The 19,165-nt window shown below is 35.9% G+C and overlaps 1 protein-coding gene and 1 long non-coding RNA gene across 2 annotated transcripts; one reads left to right on the top strand and one right to left on the bottom strand.

The window, feature by feature from the left end:
- Window positions 1-3,478: 3,478 nt before the first annotated feature.
- LOC121729338 (protein C12orf4 homolog) lies at window positions 3,479-11,598 on the bottom strand. Its single transcript, XM_042117820.1, has 9 exons — window positions 11,385-11,598; window positions 10,423-10,750; window positions 9,331-9,552; window positions 7,407-7,580; window positions 6,913-7,096; window positions 6,366-6,516; window positions 5,830-5,948; window positions 4,010-4,067; window positions 3,479-3,645 (listed from the first exon to the last, which is right to left on the bottom strand). Exons 1-9 carry the CDS (start codon window positions 11,563-11,565, stop codon window positions 3,482-3,484), a joined length of 1,581 nt encoding a protein of 526 aa, XP_041973754.1. The 5' UTR covers window positions 11,566-11,598; the 3' UTR covers window positions 3,479-3,481.
- Window positions 11,599-16,729: 5,131 nt separating this feature from the next.
- Window positions 16,730-17,874, top strand: LOC121729605. Its single transcript, XR_006035983.1, has 3 exons — window positions 16,730-16,758; window positions 17,432-17,524; window positions 17,770-17,874. It is a non-coding gene; the product is annotated as an uncharacterized LOC121729605 (long non-coding RNA).
- The last annotated feature ends 1,291 nt before the right edge of the window (window positions 17,875-19,165 follow it).

The raw sequence follows: 19,165 nt of genomic DNA, 5'->3' as shown, positions 1-19,165 counted from the left end.
TGTATGGAAAAACGGCGGTGTGGACTCCTCTTAACGGTGGTCATAAACAGGTAAGTAAACTTTCAGCTTTTAAAAAAATATTATGACGAAAGTGTGGCTGTTGTCGGTGGACGCTGACTCTTTGGTTAAATCACTACATAGTATAAAACAAAGTCTCTTTTGCCTTTTTCTGTCCTCGTGCGAGGCCAGGGCGGTTCGCTAGTTTTAAAACGATTTTCGTTATTATTTTTAAAAGGATCTTTCAAAAAGTTAGGGGTCAGAAACGTTTGGCCCGCCAATAGCGTAACAATTCGGCGACGGACATCACGCAGACGCGTGCCAGGACCGATCATCATCCCCCGTTTAACCTGAGAAAGATCGAATAATAAATTATTTCAGTAGGCATGTATTCCTACACACTATGATAAGCGATAGCGCGATGTAGGACCTCGATAGTGACATCTGTTGGTGGTTTCATAAACTAAAATGATGATTCGGAACCTAAGAATAATACATGCTGTGTTTACGTGTGATATTAACTTACTAAATGCTACTTCTAAGTAAAGATAGATGGCGCTTTTCCACTTATTAAAAGTGACATCTCTTGGTAGTTTCTTGAACTTAAATGACAATAAGGAACGAAATGAATATCTCTGTTCATGTGATAACTTACTAGTTAATTAATGTGTAATAATAGATGGTGCTCTTATTATTTTAGAGAAATTAATATATTTTGTCTTACGGTTAAAGACTTTATTTCTCAAAAAGAATTACAATAATTCACTTACTTGAGAACATTGACTAATAATAAGCAAACTTATTCTAGCGCAAGACACAGCTTATATATAACATAAATAATACTTATACTTACAGTTATTATAATTTGAACACATCTTTCTGCAATATAGGTCAAAGAAATTCGTTTAACACACGGCACATCACACACCGGCCGGCTTACTACACTGCACAACCTACCTATTTATATTTTGGTACTTCTGTTACACATTTTCATAAACTTATAATTATAAATTACATTTTGATATCTTCAGAGAACATAACAAAGTCCAAATTGTCTCAATACAAGTTTATAACTGTTAATTACTGTAATAATTTTTTGTATTCTAAAGTGTAGGGTACATAAAAATATCGAGCTCTGTGTTATCTAAGGCTCGCGCACACTGTCAAGATATAATATAATATGCAGAAGATATATTATTGTTGATTTGATTTGTTATTGATGCTAATTTTGATCTGTAATTTAAAAAATAAAATAGTCTTGGGCAAAACAATAAAGCGTCTCCCAGACAGACGCGGCCTGCGGTGGCGGTCAGTTGGATGACTTGGCCGCGTGTATCTGTGTCGTTCCTAGAACTCTCAAGACATCCAACTGACAGCCACCGCAGGCCGCGTCTGTCTGGGAGACGCTTAAAGCGATTTTTTTTTAATTTGGACTGGATTTTTTTAAAGTAAGGAAACATTATACTACATTTTCAAAACGAGAACTTGTTGATTGGACAAGTAAGATGGATAGTAAGGGGGGGGGGGGGGGGGGGGGGGGGGGTCCGGACCCCCGGTGCCCTCCCCCCCCCCCTTATATACGCCCATGAGTGTATCTATGTACTTACTGGAATCACTCTCCTCTGTTGGCAAAATTAGAATCCCTGTTTTTATAGATGTCTTTTTGATTAATTATTTTGTGTTATAAAAGTTGACCAATCGTATTATGTTATGGGTAATTCAAAGACAAAGACAGACAGACATGATGAATACTGACAACGAACTTTAATTTCTTAGCTTTAGTAATTGTTGAGGAAAATCGATATTGCTGCAGCCAAATTATCAAGGCGCCACCTTAAACCGAATGTAAAACGATTAACGAATTTCGGCCCACCCCTAAAAAATATTAATAAAATAAAATGGTTAATAAACTTTTACTTTTATAATGTACTAGATGACGCCCGCAACTCCGTTATGCCAAAACTCGTTTATCGCGTGGGAACCGTACATTTTTCCGGGACAAAAAGTATCCTATGTCCTTTCCCGGGACTCAAAGTATCTCCATGCTAAATTTCAGAAAAATCGGTTCAGCGGTTTGAGCGTAAAGAGGTAACAGACAGACAGACAGACACACTTTCGCATTTATAATATTAAGTATGGACTAGCGACCCTCCCCGGCGTCGCACGGGTATAAAAGGCCACTGAAAAAATGATTAAAATCGAGAGCCTATGATCCTTCACGTGGTCTACTTCTTATCTGTGCCAAATAACATAAAAATTGCTCCAGTAGTTCGCGAGATAAGCCCTTTCAAATAATTTCCTCCGTTTTTTCCTACATTCTTCTATTAGTCTTAGCGTGATAAAATATAGCATATAGCCTTCCTCAATAAATGGGCTATCTAACACTAAAAGAATCATCAAAACCCGTTGCGTAGTTTTAAAGATTAAAGGGAACAAAGGGACATGAGGGGAAAAAGCGACTTTGTTTTATAATATTATGTATAGATAATAATTAATAATTTATTAACTTAAAAATACAGGTTATAAAATATGAAATTTTTGTGAACAATTATTTGGCGAAGCGCCTAAAAGGTGGCCAAAACTTCACGTTACAGTATCGTGGCGGCCGGTCTTTCATGCTATAACGTAGATAATTACGTCATCACTCATCAATGTTATCCAAGCAAATTGCATGTAGCCGAAATGAAATGAGTGTTTGGGGTTAAGATTCTTCGCATCCCAATGACCCAATCCAAGTGCCACAAGAATCATATTGTATTTCCGTACAAAAGACTTGTCTGACGCGAATTTTATTGGAATGTTTGTTTCGGTGTCCACTCTGGGCTAAGATAGTATTGTGGTAGTATACCGTAGTAGGTACTATCAGACAAATTTATTCCTAGGCAGATGGGGGACCTACTTAGTTTGGTCGCGTTACGTCAAACCCAGCCGACAGATCACAGTGAATTGACAATATGATCCGACCAAATGACGTTGGTCTGTCAACTGCCTAGGAATAAATTTCCTGGATGTTACCTACAAGTCCTACGACATAGCTGATATTTGCCGAGCCTTCTGCAAATTCTTATCTATGAATTATGATTCTGTGCCAACGTCTAGACCAGGGGTCACCAATTAGTTTCGCTCGGGGTCCGTTTTAAGACATGAAATGACCTTCGCGGTCCACACATTTTATAAAAAAAATTATTAAACAAAGGTAATTACGGAAATTACAAAGGTATTTATTTAGATATCAATGAGATGAGATAACAATAAATCTCTCTGAAGTTTGGAGTGAAATATTGGTACAAGCAGAGACCAGGTACAAGCTACAGATATTGACATTAAATCCTGGAGATGTAGAAGTCCGAAGACCATCTTCGAACATGCTTGGTCCGCACACAATGGGTCGGCGTTCCGGATGCGGACCGCGGTCCGCCATTTGGTGACCCCTTGTCTAGACAAAAGCACCTTTTCGAGATCTTTCCCGCCGTCCTCGTAGCCTCTACTTCGCAACTTTACTCGCTCTCAATGGTCCAGCTACTCTGAACACCTGGGGGAGAAGGCCGGCCAGCGCGTTCCAAACACCCCCCGAGATCCCGGGGGGAACCACGGCGGTGAGGGTCTTGAGCTCCGACCCCCCGGAGCCACTCGCCTCCAGAACGAACCCTTGAATTAAAATATTAAATGTAATTCCACCCACATTGCAAAGTATTATTATTATACAAGTATTCTTAATCCTTTTGCGTCCGTTGCAGGCATATTGTTAATAAGTTAGGGCTCTGCAGACTGCAGATTTTTTCAATTATATTATATTATATAATTTACGAATTTGCAGTTGTGCATGTGTTCCTCAAGTAAGTTCAATAGTTGACAGTTATAGGTGTAAGTCCACTTAAAATAACAATCAACTTCAGTGAGTCTGTAGGTATTTGTATGTTGGTCTTATCATTTTTCCGTGGTTTAATTATCAGCTAAAATAATGTATGTTTTAAAATAATAAGAAAATATATTATAAGAAAATAAAACGCACCTTTGACGCACTTGAGAACCAGCTCAGCTCGACGGAGGCACCAGGCCGCTGTCATCTCCTGGAAATTGAGCAAAGATGTTAAGGTTAGGTTAGTTGTTTGAACAGGTTAATTATATTTTAATCTAGTCTCGACAAGACCTTCTTCTTGCACCAGAAGAGGGTCTTGTCGCATTTAACCTTTAACGTCACGGGCGGGGTCTACGCAGACCCCACGCGCTGTTTTTTGACGGTATTTTTTTTAAATTGGCAAGTTACGATCGCACATTTTCGGCTAATCTCAATGCAACGCGAGGTCTTTCAGTTAGTAGAAGTCCGTCGCTCCTCTGCTAAGAGAAGTTACAATTTTGCTTATTTGGGAAAACCATTTTTTCACATTGGTTATGTGTTTATTTGTTTGTTTTTTTGAATTGGCTATGTATAAATGGAAAAATTTATTGCCGACTAACATGAAATCAAATTGCTGAAATCATATTATACAATTTAATGATTCTGAAAGTTTTTGGAAACATTTTGAAAGAGTTATAGGTGGCTAGACTTAGTGCACCAAAAATGAAGCGAAGATGCTATTATTGTCCCAGAACTAATTATTATTGTCCGTAAGCCTTGATATAAAACTATTTGCAAGCCTCATTCAGTAAAATTATTTGTTACTTACCTACCTAGCCTACTCAAGGAATAATTTTAGTTTAGGGTAGGTAGTACTTTTATGTAAGGAATGTCATTTTTTTCTGTAATGTTTATTGTTAATTTTTATTTTGATTACTTATTTCTAAGTCTTATTTTATTAGAAAATAATAATAAGTTAGTCAGAAGTAGACATTTTTGTTGAATTTTAGTACATTAAACATGTTCCCTAAAAATTCTATGCACGAGATTGGTTAGTGCATAAAAATGTTCTTTACTGTCTAAATAATGGTTAGTACATTATTTATAAATACTTTTTATAAATAAAATAATATCTTGTCTTATAATATAAAACGGGTTTTAAAAAGTATTAAACCATTCCGAATTTATATGTATATTTATATTGGGGTACTTCTAGACCCCACGCGTGACGGAACGTTACCCAAAACAACGCGTGTACTTAAAGGTTAAGACTGAGGGATATCATAAGTTTCATCTCAGTTGCGAGAGTAACATGCACAATATTAAGATCGCTCATCAAAAATTGAAATAGGCGTATCCGATTTTTAGATCTCACCTCAAAGTGAGATCTAAAAATCGAACCCGCACGAGAAAAGCAATTGGTAGATCATTGATTAAGCCGATCGTTGTTGATAGATTGCGATCTGAAGGTGACATTTTATTGGTGTACGTTATTAGGAGATATTGTACACAAGCTTCTGTAGCTTCCTCTAGTTTCACCATGTGATCATGTTGTGGGCTCTATACATTTTTGTTTCATACGCCCCCGTGGTCTAGTGGTATAAGAGCGTGGCTCTTGACTCGGAGGTCGTGGGTTCGATTACCGCGTTGGAAACATGTTATTTCCAAGTTTGGTTAGGACAATGCAGGCTGATCACCTGATTGTCTGACAAGTAAGATGATCCATGCGTCGGATGGGCATGTAAAAAGTCGGTCCTGCGCCTGGTCTCTCGCCAGTCATGTCGGTCGTCCGTCCCACTGGGTTATGAGAGTAAAGGAATAGAGAGTGCTCTTGTGTACTGCGCACATACTTGGGCATTATAAAATTACTCCCGCGTAGCTGGCCTGGTTGCAATGAAACCGGCCACCGTCACCGAAACCGGTGTGGGAGCTATTATTATTATTACTTTTTTGCTGTAAGTAACTACATCGATTATTATTCAAATAAAACAAACCTCCGTCATTTCGTGTCTCAGCAACAGTGGCAACGCCATAGAAGTGACGTCATTACAACACGCCGCTTTCAGAATGTTGCGCAGCCCGAGTATAGCCGGGTGGCGGGAGGTTATGTCCCCTGAAATAAGGTACTTATAATTTATATACCTAATTACCTATTACCTATTATAATAAATGCAAAAAGGAGTCTGTCTGTTGCCTCTTCTAGCTAAGACTGCTAAACTGATTTGGTTTTATGTAGACTGAGTACTGGGGATCCCTTTGCCTTCTTGGCACAGTATATTATAATCGGCGTACTCAAACAATTACAACACAAAGGTACAAATTATAACTGAGGTATTTACTACCACGGATTTTTTGTCATTGATTTTTTAGGCACTTGTCGACGCGTATCGTTGACAAGTGCCGTTCGTCTCTAAGCGCACTTAGTCGTAATTTACTTATTTATCTGGTCGGCTTAACTCGTCTTGACAAAATAATATAAGTCCGCAATCGGGCTTTGAACCACTTTTTCTTATATATACCTGGCAAATACCTGATTTAAGCGAATCGTCGTCAACAACCAGGTGGAACACGACATGCGCCTCGGCGAGGTCGCTGTGCCGCGTGACGTACACGTCGCCCGCCCGCAGCACCCCGCCGCGTTTCCGTGCGCTCTCAGAACGCGCGGCGTTGCGTTTCTCCGCCTTTAACATTACATTATGAGTAGGAAGCATTTTACGATAAGTATCACGAGTACTGTCTTCGTAATCCTTATTTAAGAATAGGGCGGGCTGCAGGAGTAGCGTGCTGTCCGTTGGAAATGAGCAAAGGGGAGAATTGCTGGAATAATAATTATGAATTTAATAGAAATCTGGCAGTTTCCTTTACAATACAAAAACGGTATAAGGACATTGCCGCAACAAACGATTTTGTTTACTAATATAAGTAGTTAAGAACAATAGTGGGTCTCAGCAATATAATATTATGATATATTTAGTCAAAATCAGAAAATTATTGATATAACTGTCCCAAATGAGGTACACCTTATAGTTTATACGACAAAATGTCGAACCAGTACATTTATAAAGCTAACAATTTACCGGCTCTTTAACCCTCTGCACGATCTCCCTCAACTGCTGATCCAAGTCGGGGAAATGGTGCTCCGTGGTCCTGGCGGTCTTGGCAAGCGGGGAGCGGGTGGGTGAAGTGTCCGACAGTAGGACCACACCGCTCAGCTCTGAGGAGTACAACGCTAGAGCCGGCTGCACGCGGGACCAGGAGCCGCTGAAATATATTATAAGGTTATTAATAACAATAGGTAAGTATAATAGGTAACTTGATAATGGTCATCATAATATTGTCAGTATAATTGGTAGTAAACTTGTCAGTATTGAGATCTAAGACATTTGGTCCGTGTATTACAGAGACTTTGCAGCCCTTCTTTCACCAGGCTATATTTTCTTAGCCATATCAGTATACAGTTTTATTTTAAATTTCTATAAATTCATCATGTTTTGTATGACAGTGAACTCTTTCAAATTATTTTTAAATAGACAAATAAAGATTGCTAAGAACCATTAGGTTACTAACTCACTTGTCTGAATAATTAGCAGAGCACAACTCCATCATATCGACTGCAACGAGTCTAATATTGTGTGTCTGTTTCAGCTGTGAGCCGAGATGGATCGTGAAACTCTCCTCGAGTCGAGGCGGTGCGGGCTGCAGGGGTAGTGTGCTGTCCGGTGGAAACGAGCAGAGGGGAGAGTTGCTGGAATTCAATTACATAATTCTTTATGATCTTTATTCAATATACTATCGGAGAAGTTGATTCACAGGCAGATGGCGGATCTACGCGACGTAGTTTCGTAAGATTATGTCAAACCCAGCAGACAGATTAAGACAGACATTGAATCGACATAATCCGACCGAATTATGAAGATCCGTCAACTGCCTATGAATCAATTTATTTTTATTTATTTGGCAAACATACAGTGTTTATTTAAATTATACAAGATGTTTGTAAGCACCATTATCGTTGAAACCATAAAATGAGCCCGTCAAAATGAACAACTTTTTCTATGCTGGGAACTCAAAAAAATCTGTCTTCATACCCATACAAATTGCCGATCCGGGAATCTGTATGGGTATGAAGACGGCATTTTTTTTTTTGAGTTCCCAGCATTGTTCTCGTAGAAAAACATGTTCATTTTGACGGGCTCATTTGGTGGTTTCAAGGATAACCGTGTTTACACTAACACACTGTAGAAGGCTGTATAAAGTCTAGACACCATTTACACGTTTCCACATTTAGTGTACCATACTCGAGGAAGTTGATTCCTATGCAGGTGGCACGTTTTTTAGTTTGGGCCGGTTGATCGGCAAAGAGAGTATAACAGAGGCCGTGTTCGTCGGCGTAATTTTTAGCGCATTCACTGCAAAACCTAGTTATTGCGCATGTCCAAATCATGTCATGCCATGGCAACGACAACTGTTTACGACGACATTTAACCCAATTGCAATTTGTTGGTGGCGTTGCAATGAACAAACCAGTGGCAGAGCCATGCTTCGGCACGAATGGGCCGGCTCGACCTTAGAAATACCACGCTCTCACAGAAAACCGGCGTGAAACAGCGCTTGCGCTGTGTTTCACCGAGTGAGTAAGTTTACCGGAGGCCCAATCCCCTACCCTATTCCCTTCCCTACCTTCCCCTATTCCCTTCCCTTCCCATCCCTACCCTCCCCTGTTACCCTATTCCCTCTTAAAACTAGGCCGGCAATGCACCTGCATCTCTTCTGATGCTACGAGTGTCCATGGGTGACGGAAGTTGCTTTCCATCAGATGACCCGTTTGCTCGTTTGCCCTCTTATTTCATAAAAAAAACAATTAAATTTTTTAATTTTTCCAAGTGATCCATATCCATATTTTCCAAAATAAAAGTAAACAAACACTATCATAGTGTCTAATAAATTATTTGTGCGGCTGTTAGACAATTTATGTTTAGCTTTTATTATTTTAATCATGTATAAACAATTAAGACGTTGTTTACGACTTGACCAGCAACTTGTTATGGCGTTGCCATGACATCTTTTAGACATGCGCAATAAAAGGTTTGTCCAAAAATACGCCGACGAACACGGCCTAAGATGGAAATATAGAAATTCGATTCTGTCCTTTTCTTTTTCCCGACCAACATAACTGGCCAGTTTAAGATGACCCGCTACCTGCATAGGAATCAACTTCCTCGAGTGTACATTGTACAATGAACATTTTTTCAATGAGTTACTAAGTAATCTCATTGAAAAAATGTTCATTGTAAAGACCATAATCATAATATGATCTTAAAAATCAAAATCTTCATGGTTATATAAATAAAAAGAATAGAATTTAACCACAAAGAAATTTTTAAAAATAGAAACAAAATACACAGTTGTACTTGCTCTTTGATATATTTAAAAAATATAATAATTTAACAATAATAATTATTATAATTTGATTTGAATTTGAATAAGTTCCATACCTTGGTGTCACCTTCTCATCTGTCTGATATTCCTTTAGTGCGGCCATTAACCAAGTCCGATGTGCCGCTCTCTGTGTGTGTCTCAACGCATCCAACTGCGAGTCCCACCGACCTGCTGCAAGGCTCTGCTGCTCAAAGTGCTCAGCTGCCAGAGTGTTGATTTCCTCTTCAGTTGTGAATGTGTTGAGCAGTCGCACTTTCTCCTCCATTTCCTCTGTTTGACTGTGAGAATGAAATAGTATGTAAAAATTTTTTACACAAATTGTGTTTGTTTCACAATTTAACACTATCCCAAGCTAGATTAGGTTAGGTCATAGAAATAAATAACCGGCCAAGTGCGAGTCGGACTGGCGCATGAAAGGTTCTGTAGCATTACAGAGCAAAATTAGGCCAAAAATTGTGTTTTTTGTATAGGAGCCCCCCTTAATTTATTATTTTATTTTAATATTATTTTAAATATAAAAGTACACAAATAACTAAGGAGTTTGAGAAAAAAAATTTTTTTTTGCCGCCATTATTGATATAAGTAGAGCAAAAAAGGCCAAAAAATCACGTTTGTTGTATGGGAGGCCTTTTATATATTCATTTTATTTTGTTTTTAGTCTTTGTTGTTACAGCAGCAACAGATAATACACAATCTGTAAAAATTTCAGAAGTCTAGCTGTAGTGGTTTTTGAGTTACAGCATAGAGACAGACAGATAGACAGACAGACGGACAGACTGACAGATGGACAGACATCAAAGTCTCAGTAATAGACTCCCGTCCGTTTTTTACCCTTTGGGTATGGAACCCTAAAAGAACACCTATACTTATATAGGTGTTTATTTTTCTATAACCTTTTAAGGTTGTTTCTAATTTTTAAAGTTGTTGCAAGTTGGAAAAGATGCTTGACACATAGGGTCAAGATACACAAAATGTATTATGTCTATTGACACAGTAAGGTTACTTTATAAGTAGCCTTACTGCGTCAATAGACAAGGTAAGGACTGAGTCATAGTTTAGTGGGTACCATAATATAAAAGTTAGATTTCAAACAAGTACAGTTACAACATATTTTTACATTACAAGTTATTATTAAAAAAGTTACTTACACTTGTGTGAGTTTCTTAATATCCTGGTCTCTGCTCTTAAGCATATTCAGCAATGTTTTAGCATAAGAACTTTCTACTTGTAAGATTGTTTCTAAGGCTGGAGAATGTACAAGCTTGTGGTATGCAGCAGCAAAAACTTCTTCATCTGATGTCCCTTTCTGTTCAGCAAACTCAACAACATTTTCTTTGAATAGTTTCTCCCAATTTTTGACAACTCCATCTACGTTGATCTCACTATTTTTCAGTTGGTCTAACAGTTTTGCATCCCTTTCATTGTGATAATTTTTTGTTTCTTCAGAAACAAAGTTAGCAAGCTTCTCGTTTAAATCTACAATTTAAGAATAAAGTGATACCAAACTATTACAAGAAAATAATAATTTACTCATACCGGTAGGTTGGTAGGGAAGTTGAGTTATTGAGTAGTTTATAATATTATGTTATTTTTTTATGATAAAACGAGCTTTTGCCTGCGGCTACGCTCGCGTTAACAATTATTATTATTTACAAACTTTAATTCTCTATTTTAACCCCTTGGGGTTGGAATTTATCAAAATCCTTTCTTAGCGGATTCCTTCGTCATAACATCAAGCTGCATGCAAAATTTCAGCCCGATCCGTCCAGTGGTTTGGGCTGTGCGTTGATAGATCACCATGTTAGTCAGTCACCTTTGAGTTTTATATAATTATACAGATAAGGCACATAAACTTGCGCATAAACCTAGCAAATAAAAAAGAAAACATTGGCTTTCATATTCAATACTTAAGTCAATGGTAAGTTGTAAGTACTGAGTAAGTACCTAGTGAGAAGTTACACAACAAAACATTTTACATATTACCTACTTAGCAGCTTACGCAGTTACTAGCTTACGTAGAATGTTATGTTTATAATAAATGAGGCCATTTGTGATTATATTTTACACAAAAATAACTGAAAAGTTATGATTTATTGCAGCATCCACCCACCGTCTTCCAGATACACCGGTATGTGAAACATCTTTAAAACTCTCTGTACCAGTTCTCTCGTAGATCCATCGTAAGGTATTTCCACGGGGACTTCCAACTTGTATAATATCCCTTCATTTGTACACGTTGGAAAGGAAAATTTGAATGTTTTTGTAACATTTTGAGAATTTTCTGTGGTCATTTTACACAAACAACTTGGTACGATTTACGAAACACAAATTCATACTTTGTTTTGATGTCAAAACCATAGATAATACATATTTATACTAAGAGTCAAAACTGTCAACTGTGTCAAAATCAGCTGTCGTCTGCATAGATGAAGTATAATAGTATACATGTAACCGTAGCCCGTCATTGCGTGGCCATTTTGTGCTTATTTTCATACAAGTAGTGTGCGTTTATTTTCTTGAATATTTCTATTCGTCGATCATTTGGAAGCACATTACAATGTAGAAAAGAAAGTCATTTAGTTTATGATATCGATAAACTATAGTTCAAGTAATGAGAATCCGTAAACACATGTAAAAAGCTATGCAATGTTTATGGCCAAATTGTTAATTGATGTGATATTTTTAGGACTAATACCTTATATAGCACAAATGAGGGATTATTAAACTTATGAATTATCTTTTTAGCTTACAAAAATACCTATTGAAAAGCCTAAAAAAACGTTGTTCAAAACTAATGTATAATGTTAAATCCACGTTTTTCAGGCATTCTTTGGCCTTATGGTTTATTATTTAGATGAACCACAAAACTCAACAATGTCAAATAGCATAAAATATTCACTAAAAACCTTTTTAATAGGTACATGAAATATGCAGACCGACTCCTTTGTTATGTCCTAGTAAGTAGGACATAACATTACACGCTTTTGACGCTTATAGAACACACCGCTATAAGGCTCTAGACCGATATAAGGCTCTCTTCGAAATCGATAGCGGGCGCCAAGGGAAGCAAAAAAGCTCAGATAAACTTTTCTCAAAAATCAACCCCTGTCGAATGACAGGCCGAAATGTGACCCTTGTTAGTATGGCGAAAATGGTAAGAAAAATACAAAAACAACGATGTACAACAAAGTGCAGAAAATTTTTTTGTTTAAAAGGTGCAATATAAAATCGAAAAAAATAATATTTCTGCACTTTGTTGTACATCGTTGTTTTTGTATTTTTTAGGAGTTTCAGAAAAAGAATATAAAAAAGTTCAGAATTTTTTATAACAAATTTTTTACTTAATAAACAATGAAATTGTTGATAAAAAAAAATTGTTTTTGTAACCATATGGGAGACGATCAATCATGATTTTTAAGAGGAATTTTTTCTAAAATAATAATTTAAACAATAGAAATATTAAAAAAACCGATTATAAACAATAAAATATTGTTATTAAGAAAAAAATTTGTTTCTAAAAATCATAATATTTTCAAGAGAATAAAGGTAAGAAAAAAAATTTTAAAAGCATCGAAATAGTCCATTGGTTTATAAATTTTTTATTAGCAAATGGCGGAAAAAAATTTTTTTTGGTTAATACCATAGACATAATATATACTGTCGTAAAGACCACCTGACAACTCGAAAATACGTGACCATTTTTGATCTGTCAATGTGTGCGTGTGCTAGTGATGTATATTTTACTATCGATAGTATAGTATTTTGCTATCGATAGTTTAGTCCGTTCGAGTTATTTTACCTGAGTTTCTATAAGAAATAAACAATATGCAACTTTGATAGATTTGTATTTCAAATTAGGTATCATAAATTTTAATTGGCAAAAAAAGGTGACGATTGAAAAGTAGATACACATTTTCTTTTGGAATGATTTTTCAATCGTCGGATATGTTATGACATGAGGTTCTTATAGGGGTAAATAATTTACACTTAACACATTATAAAGTTACTTATTTATTACTCAGGTAAAATCTATCTGGTAAATCAGTCCTTACATTGAAAGTAAACGTTGAAAGTAAACAACACACATAGTATATTATATTTTATTCTTAAATTAAATACATATTATAAAATATCATAATATTTTATTACAATTATTTTGAACCGACTTCCAAACAGGAGGAGTCTAGACGTTCGCCTGTGGATATATTTTTATGTATGTTCAACGATTACTCCGCCGTTTATGAACCGATTTTCAAATTTTTTCTTTTGCTGTACATTGTATTGTTCCGAGTAGGTATCATGTTCACAAAAGTGGTGGTCTGGTGATGGAAACAATGAGAAATCGAAGTGACTCCTTGATATTCAAATGGGAACATATGGTCCCAGAAAACGTTCAAAATCTTTCTATTAATAAATTTAAAAAAGTAGTCAAAGAACGTTTTGTGCCAAAGCCAAAATGATTTCATAATTGATGGCACATCTTGGGAGTAGAATGCTGAATGACTGCTTGCAAGGCTACTTCTACATGACTTACAATTATTATGTATATATCTATGTTTACATTGTATAATTTTTAGTTACAGCATTGTAAATTTTGTTTTAAAAGATTATTTTTTTTCTCACTTTTTTGGTAAAAAGTGGGCGTGCGAGTTTCTTATGCCGGTTCTTCTCGTCGGCTTAGTTACCGAACCGGTGGTAGGCACCATGTATTCTGAAAATATATTTTATTTTAGATTTGTTCAGAAATAAAGCAATTTTGATTTTGATTTTTTAAAACACCAACTGTAAGTATAGAAAACGTTAAGGACAGCTAAAATGAGTAAAAATATTATTTTTAAACAAAAAATTAAAACCGACTTCCAAGGCAATGACAATAGTAATATTATACTTAAATGAACTAAAAAGTATTAAATAATTCTTATTCTGTACTCAGTATTAATTCTGTTCTCAATCTTCATTATTTTGCAATCGGTACCAGCTAACCTAATCGCCAGTTCTCTGACAGAATAGGTATAACAGCAACTTATATACTTAGGACTGGTACCGACTTCAAAATTATGAAGATTGAGTACAGAATAAGGATTATTTAATACTTTTTAGTTCATATAAGTATAATCTTAAATGAACTAAAAAGCATTAATTGCTTATAATTGCTTATTTTTAATAATTGCTTCAGTAACAAGTGCAACAGTATGTCAAACTTATTGGCACAAATAAAGTTGGGATAGCTCCTTTAACCAAAATAGTATTTATTCTAATTTTTCTTTAAAAATTTTCAATAAAATGTTTGCCTACATATTGTTGAATTTTTCTTGGGATTCCAACCAACACGCCCAATTAATTTCAGCCATTTTCCTCTTATTAGAGGATCTTGAAGGAATCTGTAAAACAAATGATTATGATATATAAATATAAACCTTCCTCTAGTTTTAGAGTCACTCTATATTATAGTAGTTATATTATATTAGCTATATTATTTATACTATTATACTATACTATATTATATTAGTTAAAATAAGATAATATGTCCTTATTAGTCCGGCCGCACATTTTCCGAATTTCTGATCACAAAAATTCGGACGCCCCGCCCCGCTCATACATTTTGACACGTCAGAAATTATTTTAGTATGATGGGTCTACAACAAAATGTATGAACAGAGTGCGTTCCGCCGGGCGTCCGAATTTTTCTGATCAGAAATTTCGGATAATGTGCGACCGGGCTTAAGGTGATAAAATATATAAAGGTAAATGATTTTTATTTTAGATTTATTTTATTGTAAAATATCGATAAGCATATCGATAAATTTGATTCAAGCACTAGCGTATATGTAAGAAATTTTGATGAAAAATTTTTCTTCAAAATTTGTGTAATATAGGAACAATAGTACCTTTAGTTACGCAAAATATGAAAGTAAAAGGGAGGATTCACAATATTTTATTCGAAATAGAGAACTAAAGACCAGAATATAGCAAAAATAAACACATCGTAGCAATTAGGACATGAAGATTAATTACGGGTGAAATGTATATTTTTCAGGATTATTCCTATGATTTACACTGCAATCACTCACAGCACAAGTTATTATTGTTATATATAATAGTATTTGTTGAAAATAACATACGATTTAAATAATAAAATGCAAATACCGAAAGGGCATAAAAACGATTGACGACTTTTGACGACCTGTCAAATAAAAGTTGTTACAATTTTCATTAGACTGCCTCTCTCTTTTCATCTTGTTGTAAGTCCATAAAGGATTTTCTTCTCTCTCGCACTCTTTGTTGGTCTTTAGCATTATATTATGTCTATGGTTAATACAATATGTCCTTCATTGAAATCAATTACGTGATAATAAATGAACCAACTTTTTTTTTGACATTATAACGTGGATTTCTAGTTTTTTGTTCAAGTTAAAAAATGATTATAAACGAAGTATTATTTTTTTTTTAACTTTTATGGCGTGATCTTGTTAAGCATGTTTATATCAAGGGCTCCACGAAGTGAAAAATTTTACGAAAATTATTTAACCGTTTTCTTTAAAGTACAATGAGGACGGAAGTTCGAAAAAATTTCGTTAGTTAACATTTGTCTAATTTGTTGAAAAATTAACTTTAAGTTAAATTCCCAACGGAAGAAAATTCTTTGATGTGTTCGGAATACACCATAAGTTTTTGAAAATTTTAAATAAATATTTAATACCTTTAAAAAATAATCAGTGTGACATGCTCGGTTTTGAAGCCACGCGCGCTACCTAAAAATGCCGCGCGGAGGCTTACTTTCAGCGAAGCCTCCGCGCGGCATTTTTAGGTAGCGCGCAGACAGCTGCCAATTTGACATCTTTGTGCAGTTTTCTAGACGTATGTATTTCATTGATTGGCACAAAAAAAATATATGTGATTTTTGATTATATTTGGAAAAGCTTGTCCGATTTAAATAATAAAATAATTTACTCCTACTGGATGAAAAAAAATACCAAAGTCACATCTTTCGGGAACTTTAAACAGTTCTAACTAAAGTAAGAATACAATCTATGCTTTAAAAATTTGTTTATTTGATACCTTTTACAAAAATCCAAAGATTGCCCGATTTAATTTTCGGCTCTGACATCTAGATTTCCCACAATATTTATTTTTCCTCTAACAAACGAAAAATATATCCACGCTTCTGAGTGAACATTTCACATCTCTCTCTCTCGCATGAAAACCGACAGTGTTCGCTGAGGCGCGGTGCTATGTGGACGTGTGACGGATTTCGCTCTGCCGATATTGTGATTTTAGTGTAATTGAAGCGTTTAGTTCTTAAAATTTGTATATAGGTATTTCTCATTGTTTTATAGTATATTAAGTTTATTCTGTAAATATTTTTCTGTAAATATTTGAAATTATATTGCGCGTCTGTAAAAATGGGTGACAAGAAAAAGAAAAGACGTCCAGCAAAAAAGCGACAGCTTCGTGAAAGCCACAAATACATGATGGAAGTAAAAGTAAGTTCAATTTTATCTACTTTCTAGTTGCGTACGTCTTTATTAAAAAAAAAACGAACAATTACGACCCCGAATCAAAATATTTCGTCACTCTCAATGTGTTTTAGGATAGCCAGGATCGTTGTGTCAAATAAAACATAAAAAAACTGTATTACGATTGATTACGATTTACGAAAATCCTCTAAGATTCGAACCATAGACCTTGGAAATTGACATAATAATGTTATCACAATCGTTGTGATAACATTATATCAATTTCCAATAGGCCTATGGTTCGAATCTTAGAGGATTTTCGTAAATTGTAATACAGTTTTTTATGTTTTATTTTATCACTGATAATAATTTTGCTTTGTATCTGAACATTTATGTTGGAGTTTTGCACTCCAAAATAAATGTTCAAAAAGTTAAAAAATCACCACTCATAAAGTTGATTATTTCGTTAGCCTAAATAAGTTTTAGCGTCGCGCGTCGGGGATCGCTCTGATAAATCAATATTCAATCGGTCTATGGATCGAGTTTCAGAGAATTTTCGTAATACTTTTTATGGTTTTTTTTAATCACTATTAGCACAGAATAAATAATAGTACAAGTACTATAATTAGGTACTATAAGTTCATTTTGCTTTGAATCTGAAGTTTTATTTAGGCCTTTATTATTTAAATTTTTATTTCAGGCGGCGGAAAACCATGGATAGTGCAATTATTGATAACCCAAACGAATCACCAAATTCCAATTCAGATCCAGCGGCAGGTAGTATGTTGGAAAGGTAATAGGTATAAGTTTATTTATCTACTTATTATAAGTTGTAACCAAACGTCCTTCACGACTACGAAACACAGCGCAAGGGCTGTTTCACGCCGGCTTTCCTGTGAGTCCGTGGTATTTCTCTGGTCGAGTCGGCCCATTCGTGCCAAAGCATGGCTCATTCATTGTATTTTTTATGATCCAGTTTATCTATTACAAGCTATTTTATCCTTTTTATGATATTATTATGATTTAATTTTTTTCCAGTCGACCGAAAACGATGGAATTAGATAATAACACAGTGGAAAATGTAGCAAATGCCGATCGCAATATAACGACGGGTAGTATTTTAAAAAGGCAAGTATATTTTTACAATTACGATAGGCTAGGTAAATATAGATATAGGTAATAAGTTTATTACTATTTGAGCGCGATGCGATTGCGCGATTCTTTCAGCTCTATTCAAGGACATGCTCCGTAAGGGCCGGGACACAAAATCACGGCACGACGACGCGACGTCGTACGGCGCCGGACCGTGTTTTTGTGCCCCGGCCCTATTAGGGTGCGGCTTCACTGCGGAGTAGGGGTGAGCGTTATTTCACGTCACTATAGTTACAATAACTAGCTACATACAGTAACCGAATAACTAGTTTCGAGTCGTATTTATATAGTAGAGTAGTGATTTTTGTAACGTTTTTATTGCATTGGGTGGTATGAAGTACCGTCGAGCGATCGTCGCGTTGTTTCGTTTGGAGTCGCAGCTAGCGCCCGCCGCCCACTGCACCGGTCGACCTAGCGAGCGACAGCGAGTTTGCTATAGTCCGCGCGGAACTAGTTGGCCGCGCCGCCGGTATGTGAGCATACCGGCGGCGCGGCCAACTAGTTCCGCGCAGATTACCTAGCAAAAATATTAATTAGTTTATATCAATACTAATATTATAATTGGGAAGAGTTTGTTTGTTTGTTTGAACGCGCTAATCTCAGGAACTACTGGTCCAATTTGAAAAAAGGCTATAGGCTATAGGCCCGCGCGCGCGCCTCATCCCGGCGTCACCCCCTTTCATTCCCCCGCGCCGCGAGTGACCTTTCTGCAACGATTTTAAATGGGATAAAATATTGTCATTTAAAAAAAAATAACACCCATTTTTTTGGTTAAATGGGCTCTCCTAATGAAACCTAAGCCCTGCGGGGCTAAAATGGTGATATTTAGCAATTCCTCTCAATCAATTCAGCAAATGTATTGTCAAAAGTGACAAATGTCAAATCAGTGCAAAAATACAAAAATGAATTGCAAGTAGAGTTGCATTTTGCGATATTAGAGAAATGAATCATATTATGATTCGTCTCATGATTCAACAAAGCGACCATTTTAGCCCCGCTGGAATAATTGGGCAGGAAGGTTTAATTGAGAATGTTACTAGGTATGCCAAATTGCTTGAAATTTTCTCACAGTAAAGCCTGTATGTATACAAATACACTAGTTTTTGTTGCAGTCAAAAATACCTTGTAGTTTTGATTTTATAGGCATTCAAAGTTTCGAAAAATATCGATTCCCGCTAACAGTCCCGCGACCGCTTGTGACGTCATATCACAATTTTTCCGCGCGGGTCCTATACAATAAACGTGATTTTTTGCTCTATCTCAATAACGGCAACAGGTAGGC

The sequence above is a fragment of the Aricia agestis genome, chromosome 1, assembly GCF_905147365.1.
Source record: "Aricia agestis chromosome 1, ilAriAges1.1, whole genome shotgun sequence".
NCBI classification, from domain to species: domain Eukaryota; kingdom Metazoa; phylum Arthropoda; class Insecta; order Lepidoptera; family Lycaenidae; genus Aricia; species Aricia agestis.
The sequence above is the reverse complement of the archived record's forward strand: the minus strand, read 5'-3'. Positions and strand labels throughout refer to the sequence as shown.

Excerpts from the sequence above, each read along its gene's own strand:
- LOC121729338 (XM_042117820.1), bottom strand. The coding sequence starts at position 11,565 with ATGACCACAGAAAATTCTCAAAATGTTACAAAAACATTCAAATTTTCC. Across the intron at positions 6,517-6,912 it reads TGCAGAGGGTTAAAGAGCCG|GCGGAGAAACGCAACGCCGC; the intron begins GTAAATTGTTAG and ends GTAATGTTAAAG. Across the intron at positions 4,068-5,829 it reads TGAGACACGAAATGACGGAG|GAGATGACAGCGGCCTGGTG; the intron begins GTTTGTTTTATT and ends CTCAATTTCCAG.